The sequence below is a fragment of the Rhineura floridana genome, chromosome 9 (assembly GCF_030035675.1).
Source record: "Rhineura floridana isolate rRhiFlo1 chromosome 9, rRhiFlo1.hap2, whole genome shotgun sequence".
In the NCBI taxonomy this organism is placed as follows: domain Eukaryota; kingdom Metazoa; phylum Chordata; class Lepidosauria; order Squamata; family Rhineuridae; genus Rhineura; species Rhineura floridana.
The window spans coordinates 81,355,538-81,370,143 of NC_084488.1; the positions used below are offsets into that span (position 1 = coordinate 81,355,538).

Genomic DNA, 14,606 nt, shown 5'->3' on the forward strand with positions numbered 1-14,606 from the left:
TTTTGTAATACAGTTCACCAACCAATGTTTACAAAAATGCATATGTTAGGGGAAAGTATGCATAAAAATGAATATATGAGTGAAAATAATAAAAATGCATTATATGATGAGAAATTGCTGGTAAAAATACGTACATTAGTCAAAAGTGCCTACAAAAATGTGTTTATTATTATTAAGAGAAATTCACGCTATAATGCTGACAAATTTTCATGAGGATTTTTTTTTAATCACAGCTTGCTACAAAAATATGGAGAACTGGATTTACGACTGGAAAAATGAGAAACAGAGCGAAACAAATTGAACAGATCTTTCCATCCCTAGCTAAGGGGGACTTAGGAAGAGAGATAAATTTATAATAGTAGCAGAAAGTGTCCAGCCTTGCTTGAGTATTCTAAGAAACAAACAAATATCATTGCAGTTTTGAAATCTGTGATTACAGTCAGTGCAGTTTTGAAAGGTTCAGTCCACCATCTTGATTCAAAATGTATCTTTGTATCCAGAGCTTGGAAAAGTTACTTTTTTAAACTACAACTCCCATCAGCCCAATCCAGTGGCCATGCTTGCCGGGGCTGATGGGAGTTGTAGTTCAAAAAAGTAACTTTTCCAAGCTCTGTTTGTATCCAAAGATAGAAAAAAACCCTGCTCCTTGATCTCAGGAACCACCACGCAACATTTGGTTACAATAAGAGTTGTCCAAATGCACAGAAAACGGACAAAGAGACAAACTACTTTCCAAAACATATAGCAGCTAAAGAGATTCTAAACAGCATAGATTTGACCAAGCCTCTAGAAAAGATAACCTAATGAGTCAACGTAGAGAGAGGTACCATATACAAGTATACAGTCTGTATCTGGGCTGGAATTTATTTTTAAGATATTTTTAAAGGTTTTTTTTAAAAAAAGATGTTTTAATATGTTTGTAAAGATGTTTTGTTTTAATATGTTTTAAAGTCTGTTTTTAAGATGTTTTCGAATGTTTTTAGTGTTTTTATTTGCTGCCCTGGGCTCCTGCTGGGAGGAAGGGCAGGATATAAATTTAATAATAATAACTAATAATAATAATAGTTTTGCAGCCAGCATAGATAATTACCAGTGTTGTGCAATTTACATATGTGCAACAACCAAGAGATACACAAACTGAACTATTACATACATCCTTTAAAAACAAACCACTCCGCCCCCTTAATTGTAAAATGAGGGGGGTGGATTCTTATGTTTCCTTCCATTCAGATGCCTCAACTCGGCAAAATATATTTGATTTAGGTATACTGCATGCACTTTCTGTCCCCTCCACCCCCCCATCATTCCCCATACCATTTGTTGCTGGGCAATCTGCCAAATGGAGCTCCATTTTAAGGCTTATATAGCTAAGCAGTTTTCCTTCATGCAGAGCCAAACTGACAGGTTTGCTCCTGGATTAATTACAAGTATAGCTCTGCTGAGACAAAATTGCATCTGACAATATTAAACCCTGGGCACCTTTGACATAAAAACCTAAAAAAGAACCCATAAATGGCGAGGTTGTACCATTCATTTACCACAGACAGATCTGAAATGCCAGCTCATTGGTTCAGATTTACAAAGAACTCTTGAGTTTTTGGTTAGGAGAGCTTCCTAGCAAATCTGTCACCAATATTTTCCAGAAGCATAGAGGTGATTTTATAATTGGATCCTATAATTTGTGGACAGGCACAAAGAGCTCATGGGTCTATTAGAACAAAGGAAGGTTTGAGACAACTGTTCAAAATAATGTCACTCCACAATCAAAGTTGTGTTTTATGCCACTTGTCATTCTGTGGTTTCTATTTATCAGCCCAAAATATTATATGGTGTTAGCTGTGGGATTTGAACCTACAAGATCCAAGATCATTATACAACCCCCTGCTTTTCTTCAGCTACTATTCTCCCAGGAAAAACCCTTCCCTGGTAGAAAAATAGCTGGGAAGCTGTGGGTTTAGCAGGGAAAGCATGGGCCATAGGAGGATTCAACTCTCCCTTCCACCCATCTATCTTAGCCAATTTAAATTGCAATCATAGAGTGTACAGACCTGGTACAATGATATGAATGTATGTATCCTGTAGGTACTCTCTGTACTCAAATGCATAGTCTATTCTATAAGATCTTTATATCAGAGGAAACCTGAGATTTACCTGAGTTTTATTTACAACATGTATGCCACTCAGGTTTTCATGCAAAAATATGGGGGGAGGATGTCTGATCATGTCCTGAAAAACTTTAGCTTTTGATGGATTTCTGAGCTCTGTTCAGTCATTCCCTTCACACAATTAACCATCTTGTGAGGAAGAGAGCAGGGCCATGATCACTGGCCCTTCCTCACACTTGTCCCAGAGCTTGGAAGATTACTTTTAAAAAGTAATAAATTACAGTTACAATTACTTGGCCCAAAAAAGTAGTAATTACCGTTACAATTACAATTGCTCTGAAAGTAACTAATTACTTTACTTTTTCTCAAAAGTAATCACTACAATTACGTTTCAGTTACTTTTAAAAAAACTCCTACAAGGTGCTGGCCTTGGCTGCTGCACATCTAAGAAGCCTAAAACAATATTAAAAATAAACACACACACACAGGGGGTAGTAGAATAAAAAAATTATCCATAAGATTAACATAATGGCATAACAGAATCTCACATCCCCCCAAGCAATGAAGATACCCCAACTCTTGAAATCAAATTTTACACTTGAAATGCTTTTATAATATGTTTCTGTTATGTCTCAAAAGAACAAGATGCTCAAAGAGCATGTCAGACAAGGAATGTCTTTTTACAGTCATTATGCTGCCACCAGTACTGAACAGGCGTTCTACTGCGGCGCTTGAAGGCATGCCTGTGTTGTGCTGCAAAAAACACCGCAGCACACGTGGAAAGCCATGGAGTGATGACACTTCCCTGCTGGGAGACCTCAGGTACCTCACCAGTTCCTCCTCAGCAGTGTCCACTGCTGACTTCTTGCCCTGGGGCAGAAAGTTAAAGAAGTCATCTCCTAAGTCATCTCCTTCCTGGTCTTTATCTGAAGACTGATCACTGTCCTCATTAAGTACACCCATCTTTATTTCAGCTTTCAACAAGGCTTCCATTGTGTATCTAAGAAAGAGAGAGGATATGTTAACACATATATGTTAGGAAACCATCATCTACTCTTCATTTCCTGATGCTTGTCATGTCCCCTGGTTCAGGGTCCAGCCTGAGCCTGTGGATGATGACATGGAAGGTAGGAAGGTGACCAAGTCACCACACTCATGGGGCAGCACAGCAGACCCTTAAGGATTACCTGCAGCAACCCAAGGTTGTGATGAGGAGCCCCAGGAAGAAAAGGCCCAGCCCCTGCCTACCACCTTAAGCCCTCTGATGACTCCCTTGAGACAACATTTCCCTTGGAGTAATCCACCCAAAGGGCTTCCCTAATGTTCTTACTTGTTGGTATGGGTAGTGGCCTGACACGATTCCAGCCGATCTAGTTTGAAGCGAGGGTGTACGCAGGCTGCCAGAAGAAGCAGATCCCTGCCAGATCCCCACCTCTCAAGGGTTGTCTGCTGCTGCTTCAGCATTTTGGGAGGAGGGGTGTCATGCATTGGTTCAGGAAGGCCACGTCTCCTTGCCTTTATTGCTTCTTCAATTGCTCTCAGCTTCTCAGGGTGTGCCCTCTGAGGAAGAAGAACAAAGCATGAATCCAAGAAAAAATGGAAGAGGAACTTCACAATTTAAACATAAATAGACAATGGACACTCTTTGAGGACCAGCATGACAAAGGCTTACCTCAAAATGTTTCTTCACATTGGATGAGGGGGAAACAGCTGATCTCAGATTTTTGATCCTTGGAAGGCAGTAATTGCATCGTACAACAACATTTTTCCCACTCTGGCTCACAAATGTACAAGCTTTCTCAAAGCCAAACCATGGTACTTGCTGTTCTGCAGATGTGGCTGTGGGCAACTGGCACTGCTTCATGCCCTCCTCCTCCTCGTGCACAGGGCCTCCTTTCTGAACCTCACTTTCTAGTTTTGCCTCCTCAGGATCAACAAGCTGTGACTCAAGTGGCCGCACTAACTGACTGCTGCTCTCAGCAGCAAAACCTGCAACAGGCGTCTCTGTAATAAACAAGAGATAATGCTCCTATATGGGTGAACTTCAGTTGTGATGTGCCCCCATCTCTTCCCCATGCTGCAAGATCCCCCAGTCAGAGTGGATAGCACAATTAAAAGAGATCCTATTTGCTCACTGAATAACCCTGCCTGGGCCAGTCTAACCTACTATCTCACAGGGTTGTTGTGAGAACAAAATGAGACTAGGGTTCAAATCCCCACATAGCCATGAAGCTCACTGAGTGACCTTGGGCCAGTCACTGCCTCTCAGCCTCATGAAAACCCTATTCATAGGGTCACCATAAGTTGGAATCAACTTGAAGGCGGTACATATATTTTTTATTTTGAATATGATGATTATGATAATAAATATGCAGCATTTCAAATTAATTCTGTATGAGAAGCATTCCATGCCAAGCTTGGAAAACCAAGGATGAGGTATAAAATGTAGACAAAAATACTTTTGACAAAATGCCGTTTATATTTTATATATATGAGCCTGGGTAGGGAACATTTAATCTAGCCTACTTGCTTTCAGCAAGAAGGGTTAAGTGCCTTCAGGCTAGGGCAGTCACCAGAAGGCCACAGCAGAGACAAAGGAGCCTAGTGTTGTGGAGATGTTAGATGGGAGCTTTGGGGAGTAAAGATGGAGGCTCCTGAAGGCTGCAATTCTAAACACACTTACTAAGGGATTAAGCCCCATAGAACTCAACAGGACTGACTTCTAAGTAGATATAGTTTGGACTGTGCTGTTGGTAAACCTTGACTAGGGTTCTTCTGCAAAGACATCCATATCCAAGCAGGGTTGGCAACCCCCTGCCTGGAATACCCTGCCCTTATCTTTTAATGTGGCTGCTCCAAATGTTTTTACAGATTTGACCCTTTACTTCAGAAAGAGGTCTGAAAAATGAGTAAGAGCAAGAAGTATCTTTTAAAATTGTTCTTTTCAGTTCACTCTTGAATGAACATCATACCTAGGGCAGATCCACACCATTCCTTTAAAGCACATTCAACACCCATTTGAAGCACATGAATCCCACCACAGAATCATGGGAACTGCAGTTTGTTAAGAGTGGTGAGAACTATAACTGTGAGGGGGAAATGACACTTCCCAGAATTCTTTAGGGGAAGTCATGCGCTTTAAATGCGAGTTGGATGTGCTTTACACATATTGTGTGAATCCGCTTAATAAATTTTGCCTGCATGTAAATTGTTCTAATTAATTTTTCAAAATGAAAATAAGCTATAAAGTGTAGTGGGTGACCATGGGCTACTCACCATTTCTCAGCCTATCTGCCCCTCAGGATGAAAACAATGGAGAACCATGACTACCCCAAGGCATACTTAAAATGTAAAGGAAGTATTGTACAACCATAGTATGCAATTGGATACTTATAGGGACACAGCATGACAAAACTGGGTGGAAGTAAAAGTTCTACACTTAGGAAAAAGAAACCAAATGCACAGTTATAAGATGGGGGATACTTGGCTCAGCAGTACAACATGTGAGAAGGATCTTGGAATTGTTGTTGATCACAAGCTGAATATGAGCCAACAGTGTGATGTGGCTGCAAAAAAGGCAAATGCTATATCAGGCTGCATTAACAGAAGTATAGTTTCCAAATCATGTGAAGTATTAGTTCCCCTCTATTCAGCACTGGTTAGGCCTCATCTTGAGTGCTGTGTCCAGTTCTGGTCTCTGCACTTCAAGAAGGATGCAGACAAACTGGAACAGGTTCAAAAGAGGGCAACAAGGATGATCAGGGGACTGGAAACAACGCCCTATGAGGAGAGACTGAAGGAACTGGGCATATTTAACCTGGAGAAGAGAAGACTGAGGGGAGATATGACAGCACTCTTCAAGTATTTGAAAGGTTGCCACACAGAGGAGGGCCGGGATCTCTTCTCAATGATCCCAGAGTGCAGGACACAGAATAATGGGCTCAAGTTGCAAGAAGCCAGATTTCGACTGGACATCAGGAAAAGCTTCCTAACTGTTAGAGCCATACAACAATGGAACTAATTACTAGAGAGGTAGTGGGATCTCTGACACTGGAGGCATTCAAGAGGCAGCTGGACAGCCATCTGTCGGGAATGCTTTGATTTGGATTCCTGCATTGAGCAGAGGGTTGGACTTGATGGCCTTATAGGCCCCTTCCAACTCTACTATTCTATGATTCTATGAAAATATTTATATAAGCATGACTATCAAATATGTTTATTTATATAACCTGTAAAGATATTTATAGTGCAATCCTATGTTTGTTTACTCAAAAGCAAGTCCCAATGTATTCAATGGGGTTTACTCAATCAGGGAAAACTGCAGCCTCAAGTGATAAGGAACTTGTTCTTTTAACAAGTCCTTTAAGTTGAGAGCTTATCCCAGTCTGTGTCTGTGTTGAAATTGCTTTTTAATATGTTTTTAAATTTTTTCTTAAAAAAAATGTTTTTAAAGCTTTTAAAAATGTTTTTAAAGATGTTTTGTTTTAATATATTTTAAAGTCTGTTTTTATGATTTTTAAAGTGTTTTTAGTGCTTTTGTTTGCTGCCCTGGGCTCCTACTGGGAGGAAGGGTGGGATATAAATAAAATAATAAAAATAAATAAATAAACTTCATTCATTTTTTAAAAAAATGAGTATTAGTTTCCTACATAATAAAAACTGTGATAAACACTGCCTAATTTCTTTAAAAATAGGGTTGGAGGGAGAGAGATTTACAACACAAACACAAGTCTGCACTTTACTCACAGTCATGAAAGGGCGGGGTTGCAGCCAGAGCTTTGAAAAGTTACTTTAAACTACAACTCCCATCAGCCCCAGCCAGCATGGCCACTGGATTGGGCTGATGGGAGTTGTAGCTAGAGCATGATCTGTTTAAAAAAAAGTTGTGCAGGGGGGGTTTACGTTTTGGTGTATATCTCGGGAATTAGACCACCTAGAAACTTTTTTTAAAAAAATTGAAGCGGAGAGTCCAGAGAGTAAGGGGTGGTAGCCAGAGAGCCAGAGCCCCCCCCCAAAACCAGAGACTCCAGCCGAAAACACACACACCGGGGCACACACACACACAAATCATCGTCACTCACCTCCACAGCTCTTTGCCATTCTGCCTTCCTTGCCCTGGCTTTTTCCTCCGGCGTCCATTTTTTCCTCTCAGAGTCAGACGCTAGCAGGCTCCCCCTGCCTATTCATCTCTTCTATCGTGCCTCCTAACACAGATCACAAGGGAAGAGACAGTCTGCGCAGAGGTCCAATCAGTGTGAGGCACATGTCTTGTGTTAACCAATCACAGCCAGGAGCTGACTTCCCCTTGTTCCCGCCCCCAAGTAACGTCCAACCTAACGTGGAAACGTTAAAGTTGCAGCTGAAAAGTAGGGAAATTACTATTCGTTCCGTTACTTGCCAAATGTAATGGAATTACCCACTCGTTATTTAAAATTGTAATGAATTAAAAGTAACTCGTTAAAAATAACGAGTTACTTCCAAGCTCTGACTTGTCCACATGTTGCAGCGGGTCGGATCTGCTTCATGCATGTACAGCAGATGCACAGTCTGCTGTTTGAATGCAGGCTCCCTACATTGTTTAGAATTGTAGGTCCCCTGCTTCAGATCTCTCCCTCACCCACCAGGCCACTGCTGCCATGCATGGACAGCAGACACAGGGCTTGTAAGTATATGACTGTGGGAGTGGAGCCAGCATGTAAAAAGAATGGCTGAGTAGGGCTCCGGACTGTGGAAAATCAGTTTTAAACTCTTGGGGATACATTATGAAGAAAGGTTCATTAGGAGATTGATGAACATGAAGAACAGCTTACAATTACTTGAGAAATGGGGCAGTTCTACAGTGTGTCGCTTTATGAAATCCAATCAGTCATAGGAGGAGCCACAGGCCATGTTTACACTATATTCCTCTATTAGTCCACTTTCAACAGTCATGGCTTCCCCCAAAGAATCCTGGGACATGTAGTTTGTGAAGGGTGCTGAGAGTTGTTAGGAGATGCCTATTCTCCTCACAGAGTTACAGTTTTCAGAGTCGTTTGTCAGTCCCTCTTCCCAGAGAACTTTGCGAATTGTAAGGGTCTTCTAATAACTCTCAGCAACCTTCACAAACTACACTTCTTAGGATTTTTTGTGGGAAGCCATGACTGTTTAAAGTGGAAGAGTAGTGGAATAAATATATGGTATGAATGTGATCAGAGACTAAACTGGGCCAAGTCTTTTACCTTTGTACACTTGGCTACATTCCAGCCATGCAAAAGTCAAAGGTTTACACATGCGCATGTACACAAACATTGAGGCAATCAAAAGGCATTAGCACATCCCAAGTGCATTCCAACTATGCAAAAGCACTTGAGCTGGTAGGAGTTGGTTTGGGAAATTCCCAAGGGCCAACACAGAGAGGCCTGCAAGGTTGTATCCAGTGGTGGCTGATAGTTCCAAGTCAGTGGGGTAGTGGAATCCTCTCAGGTTTTAGTCCAAACTTTCAAGGAGATGTCCAGGGTATTTTGCCACTGGTTGTATCCACCCACATGAGGATAAGATTCCCCATCCCTGGTGTATAATATAAGCTTTGGTCCTAAACAAACAGTTACTGTTTGGGCACATTCACCAATTATGTGCTAAGCACCAGGACTGCAAACTGAAGGTTTTACTTTGGTCTTTTTAACAAGTCCTTCCCTGAATTGCATTTTATTTGCTTCTTTGCTTCCCATTGCCTTCTTAATGTTGATTTTTTTCCCTTCTGATTTCCCCAATCTTAAATATTTTTTTTAAACAAGTGAGATGAACTGAATTCAACAGTGTGTTTAATAATGCAGTTTTGATAGGCATGTAACAGCAGATGGCACTATCACACTATAATAAATACTCTAGAAATTAGCACAATACTTATACCACATCCATCAGCCTGCACTTTTCAGCAAGCATTTTAAAACACTCTCTTCTATATGTCAGACGAAGCTGCTCAGACTATTTGTTTTGCCCCTCTAGCCCACTATTGTCTTCCCTGATGTGGTAGCAACTCTTCAGAGTCAAGGCAGGCATCTTTCATATCACCTGCCACCTGATCTTTTTAAGTAAATATGCCACAAATATGTCTGCTGCTCTACAACTGAGCTACGTCGCTTCCCCCTCTCATTATTTATCACTCAGTCTGAACTTTACCTGTTTATCTCTCCTTTACTAGCAAAAGAAATAGGCTTATTTCCTGAATAACTTTTTAAAATTTTGTAGATAAGTTACCAGTTTTTAAACCTGTGTTCAGTTTTGTGGGTGTGGTGAGTTTTGGTTTTGCTGCATTTATGTCGCTTTTGATTTTATGGCTTTATGTATTTATTTTGTTTTAAACGGTTATTTTACTTATTTTTTTGTAAGTCACTCAGAGTATTTTGTGTTATGAGATGGCATACAAATGCCATCATACATACATACATGCATACAACATTTTCCAGAGTGACACACTTCATATTTGCACCTAAATTGTACATTTAAAATTCCATCAGGAATCCTTTTAAATGAAAGCTGTTATGCCAGCATCTGCTTGGAAAGAGAACTAATTTAGGGGTAATGATCCACACACACTACTCTTTTTGTTTGTTTGTTTTTACTATTGCTCATATAGGATTTGGTCCCATAGAATGATGTGTACTCAGCTCGTTTCATAGAAATATGTGCTCTCTGCAAGGTCTTAGTCACACTTGCTATTAACAATCAGATTGGCAAGTGGTACCTTTTTAAAAAAAGGATTCAACTACTGATATTGGAATGAGTCATAGTGAAATGTTACGATGAATTCTTTGCGTCTACAAGGCCCTGAATTTGAGCCATGGCATCTCTAGTTTAAGGCATTTGAGATAGCACGGCTGAAGCTTTGAAATAACTTCCAGAAAGGAACTGGTCTACTTTAGTGCCATTTTTTGTAGTGGATAAGTAAGCTAAAATATATATATATATTACCAAAAACTGTCTTAACAGCAGAAGTGCTGTTTTTACACATTCTCTGAGGTTTTCTTGTGATCCTGCATTTCCAAAGTGTCTAATGCTATCATATTCTTGCTCTCCTCCTCAGCAGTCAGTTGACTTCAGTTTTTAAGAGAACATTCAGCTGAGATTCCCAGGGAGAATCAAAGTCTGATTGGATCAAAGTTGCTTATTTTATCATTGTAGTTAACCAAGCGGTCTAACAGTCTAATTAATCTATGGATTAATCACAGAGGGGAGTTTAAAACAACAGGTTGACTTTTTTCTAGATTATGGATATAAATCAGAGGAAATTTATTTTACTTGACGCACTCCAGTTAGTTTAAAAATTCCTTTTGATATCAGTGGAAATGGGGCAAATCCAACTTTCTCTGGATTATGCCCCATGTCACCCATTGCCTTAGATTTTGGAAATGCAATCCAGGCATTGTAAAATCTATTCACATTCACACTTCCCGGAATAAACAGAAAGCTTATCTTGCACCATTGTCAAATGTGGAACTGCATTTTTCTTTGCATTACTTTGCATTTGATTGGCTTTACATTTATCTGGAGCAATAGTCCAGAGTAGCTGGCCATACTGGATAATCTTGTGCCACTCTTTTATCTTGTTTCAGAGGTTTTATACCCTACCCTTCCTCTATATCAGAGGATAAGGTGGCTCTTTCACCCTAACTTAACACACAGGTCTGTTATGGAGATAAAGATGGTGGTATTCTGTATGTTACTCTTTGTAAGTAGGGTGGGATAAAAATGTAATAAATGAATAGGGCCCTATACAGCAAATTTAGAAGATCAGGCTAAATGGTAAAAAATAATTGCTTAATTTTACCAATTGATGCAAGTAGCATCCAAAGCAGGGTGGCTTTTTTTAGGGGGGTGAATAATACAAGGCTGTTTTGCTTCATTTGAAAAAATGGAAGGAGAATCCCTTAAATTAATTTTACTAGAAAGTGCAGCAACACCCTGCAGGGAAGAGAAGAAGGAAGGAAGGAGGTAGGAGCCACCTTTCCTGACAGTTAGAGCCCTGGAGACACAGGGATGATATACATGAATTAAACTCACAATTCATTCTCCACCCTAAGAAGAGAGATTTACCATCAAATAACATGATGAGAATGAACAACAACATCAGAAAGTGCTGTAGATGACTTTGAGCTTCTTTTTCTGCCTCAGTACCATCAGGAATGACTGGATATTCTTGTTTGATAGATGTTTATTTTGTATGTACAGACTGTGTCGGAGATTAATCTGATACCTGCCGGATGTGTTGTCGAGCAGGGCAGAGTTCATGTTTTGCATACCAAATTGAAACAAGAAAGTGACTTTGTCTGGGATATCTGAGAGAACCCATTGCCAAGAAGCATATAATGTAAGTCTTGTCATATATAATGTTACTGTTCCTTCAGAATGAACATTGTTTTTGAAGAGCTTTTAGCTTTATTTTTCTCCAAAGCAGTGAAACAAATAACATTAACAAATAAACTGAAATGGAGTATTGCAATAAATTTGTACTGGTTTACGTGTAGATAGCTGTTGATGGGAATACATGCCTTTAGCCCTAGATTTGCAGGTTATTTGGAAATGTCTGGCTACAGCTAGTGAAATAACATTTGTAGGGTTGTATCCAACTGAGTTATACTCAGAGTAGATCCATTGAAATTAATGGACCTGAGTTATCATATCCATAGATTTAAATGGTTCCACTCTATTATTTATTTATTTATTACATTTCTACCCTGCCTTTCTTTTCATGAAATGCAAGGCGGCTTACATATGGTTCCCAGGAGGTCTCCCATCCAGGCACTGATCATACCTGACCCTGATTAGCTTCAGCAGGGATTATGATTAATATTGGATACTAATTTACACAAAAGTATTGAAAGTATTGCTTTACTTTAAAAAGTAAATCTGAAATTGGGCAATATATTTGTTGATTTACCTGATAAAAGCACCTATCAGAATTAATCCATGACAGCGATTTATACAAAATGTATTTATTTGTACAGGCCTTTGGAACCTGATGAATGTAGGTGCTGAGTAGAGTTGAGGCTTAGTGTTGCTATTTTTACAATGGATGAACGTTTTTATTTTGTTTTGTTTTGTATTTTATATTACTGTTTAAATTGTATGTTGTGTTGTAAGCCAATCCTGTGCTTCAATCTGGAGAAACGGCAGGGTATAAAAACTCTAAAATAAATTAATAATTATGTACAGTGCTTTTTAAAATTTTTGGTAATAAATGACGTGTTGGCACGACCTGGGAGACCAGGGTTCAAATCCCCACACAGCCATGGAACTCACATGGTGACCTTGGGCCAGTCACTGCCTCTCAGCCTCAGAGGAAGGCAATGGTAAACCACCTCTGAATATCGCTTACCATGAAAACCCTATTCGTAGGGTTGCCATAAGTTGGAATCGACTTGAAAGCAGCCTATAACCATTTTGGTACTCGTATATTGATAAAAGTGCTATGGGTGCCAGCACAAAAGGGGCAGGGAAAAAGAGGTGTTGGTACCCCATTCTAGTGATTCTGTCACATACACACAAAAAGTCCTGATTATGCATCACATAGAGTGAAAATACACATAATAAAGACAGACTTATATTTTGAAATGGAGCTGTCATCACCCAATACCTGTAAAACAGGAAGTGAGAGGTCTTTCAAATGGAGTAGTGGCAAGCTAGAGACAGTGCTTTTCATCCAGAACTTTTCATCTCTAACCTCTCCCTCTTCCAGCTGAACTCCAAGATTGGAGATGATCCCAGCTGTAAGAAAAATAATCTGGTCAGGGCAAGAGACGGGCAAATCTAGCAATTTCAGTTTCTCTCATTTTCTCATTTTTCCAGTCTTACGTTCACCTTGCCACATTTCCACATCATTTGTGATTTATTTATTCTAAAGGTCCTCATGCAAATTCACCAGTATTTTAGTGCACATTTCTCCTAACATACATTTTGCATGCAATTTTTTGCAAATTAATACATCTTTGCAAGCAATCTTCCCTAACATAATGCATTTTTTCATACATTGTATATACACTTCCTCATAGTATACATATTTTGTACACTTTTTTTGGTTGGAGATTTGCATCACAAAATGCAGAGAAGTGCAAATTTCAAATGACAGCTGTGTTTCAATTTGCATCTTGTTTCAAGAAGTGTGATAGGGGGAAAGGGCAGACAGGTAGAAGAATGGTTCAGCATCACCCTCCCACACAATGTTTTCATGCTTGAAATAAACCCACACATCCACACCCTGTTTGGCAATGAGCCATGTTTAAAGGTACATGTAGTCCTCCTAACCATAGAGAGGTTTTTTTGGGTGGATCCAGTCCCTGCATTTTCCAGGCTGCAAGCAGCACACCAGCCATATAGTGCAGACCACCGAGTACGTGATCAACTTTCCTTTTGTCTAGTCCATCTAAGATTACATACGTTGTGTGGGTCATGGGAAATGGGGGTTTCTTGACCCAAATTTGGCAACATCCACTGATATAGTTCTTTGCATGCCTGACAAATATATTGATGGTTAAATATTGAATTTTATTTAATTATTGGCCTGTGCCACATCCTATGCCATTAAATTTATAGCATAATTTCATGCTGGGTGAAAAAGCATTTCCTACAGGGAAACCACAAAACCCATAGTTAAGTCACATACTTTCTGTTTCTTATTTAGATTATAAATGCAATTGAATGACAACCATTACAAATGTTACTACGATAAAAAAAAAAACCCTTAGCAGTTTGTTGGTCTCTGTACTACAATTAGGGATTTAGAACAGCTCCAGTTCTTCCTTCTGCTGTGAAGAAGAAAAGCTCTGCTTGTGGAAAGTGTTATGGTGAGACAGCAACATGACTAGGAGGAAAATCAGAGATTGACACCATTCACATGGGCAATGTGCCTTCACAACGTTTTTGTTTTGTTTTGTTTTTGTTTGCCCCAGAGATGGTCAGGGTATTATTGCTCACATTCAAAGCATTCTTTCTAAACAAATATTCTCAAATTGTTATATTCTAGTTATATTCAACAGTTATCTAGATTCTAAAAGGGTCCTGGATGATCCTATTTCCTTTGCAGTCTTTTTAACGGTGTTGGAAGAGTGCTTTTCACCCTACTGGTTGTTATGCTATGGAGGTCGCAGGTCACTATTGTATCTCCTCTGCTGTTTAACTTCTATGTGTTAAATGGTTTTATCCCCAGAACTATTTAACATTGGGAGCAGACATTAAGAGATTTGGGGCCAGGGGCTATCAGTATGATACTCAGCTGTATTTCTCTATAACATCGGAATCATTATGCAGCAGTGGGCCAGATGAGGGAAAATAAATTGAGAAATCCTGGGAAGACAGAATTATTGTGGGTGAGGGATTTTTGTCTCTGAGAAATGGGCCACTTGCCTGCCTTGTATGGGGCTGCACTCTCTTTGAAGGATCGGATATGCAGCCTGGGGCTGCTCCTGCATCCAGCTTTGTCACTGGAAGCCCAGGTAGCTTTGGTGGCTAGGAACAACTTTTACCAGG

General features: G+C 39.7%; 1 protein-coding gene and 1 long non-coding RNA gene across 3 annotated transcripts in view; one reads left to right on the forward strand and one right to left on the reverse strand.

Annotated features, from left to right (window-relative positions):
- Nucleotides 1-571: 571 nt before the first annotated feature.
- The window catches only part of LOC133364153 (uncharacterized), a 52,855-nt gene continuing 38,820 nt past the window's right edge, over nt 572-14,606 (reverse strand). For both annotated transcript variants that reach the window (XM_061584324.1, XM_061584323.1), the window contains exons 2-6: nt 12,718-12,848; nt 7,187-7,309; nt 3,778-4,109; nt 3,436-3,665; nt 572-3,105 (exon numbers count right to left, since the gene is read on the reverse strand). In XM_061584324.1, the coding sequence (XP_061440308.1) occupies nt 2,715-3,105; nt 3,436-3,665; nt 3,778-4,109; nt 7,187-7,244 (1,011 nt within the window). In that variant the 5' untranslated portion in view covers nt 7,245-7,309; nt 12,718-12,848 and the 3' untranslated portion in view covers nt 572-2,714. The remainder of the gene's footprint in view (nt 3,106-3,435; nt 3,666-3,777; nt 4,110-7,186; nt 7,310-12,717; nt 12,849-14,606) is intronic.
- LOC133364154 (uncharacterized) overlaps nt 11,326-14,606 on the forward strand; it is a 49,617-nt gene continuing 46,336 nt past the window's right edge. The window contains exon 1 of the long non-coding RNA XR_009757850.1: nt 11,326-11,451. This is a non-coding gene — a long non-coding RNA (uncharacterized LOC133364154). The remainder of the gene's footprint in view (nt 11,452-14,606) is intronic.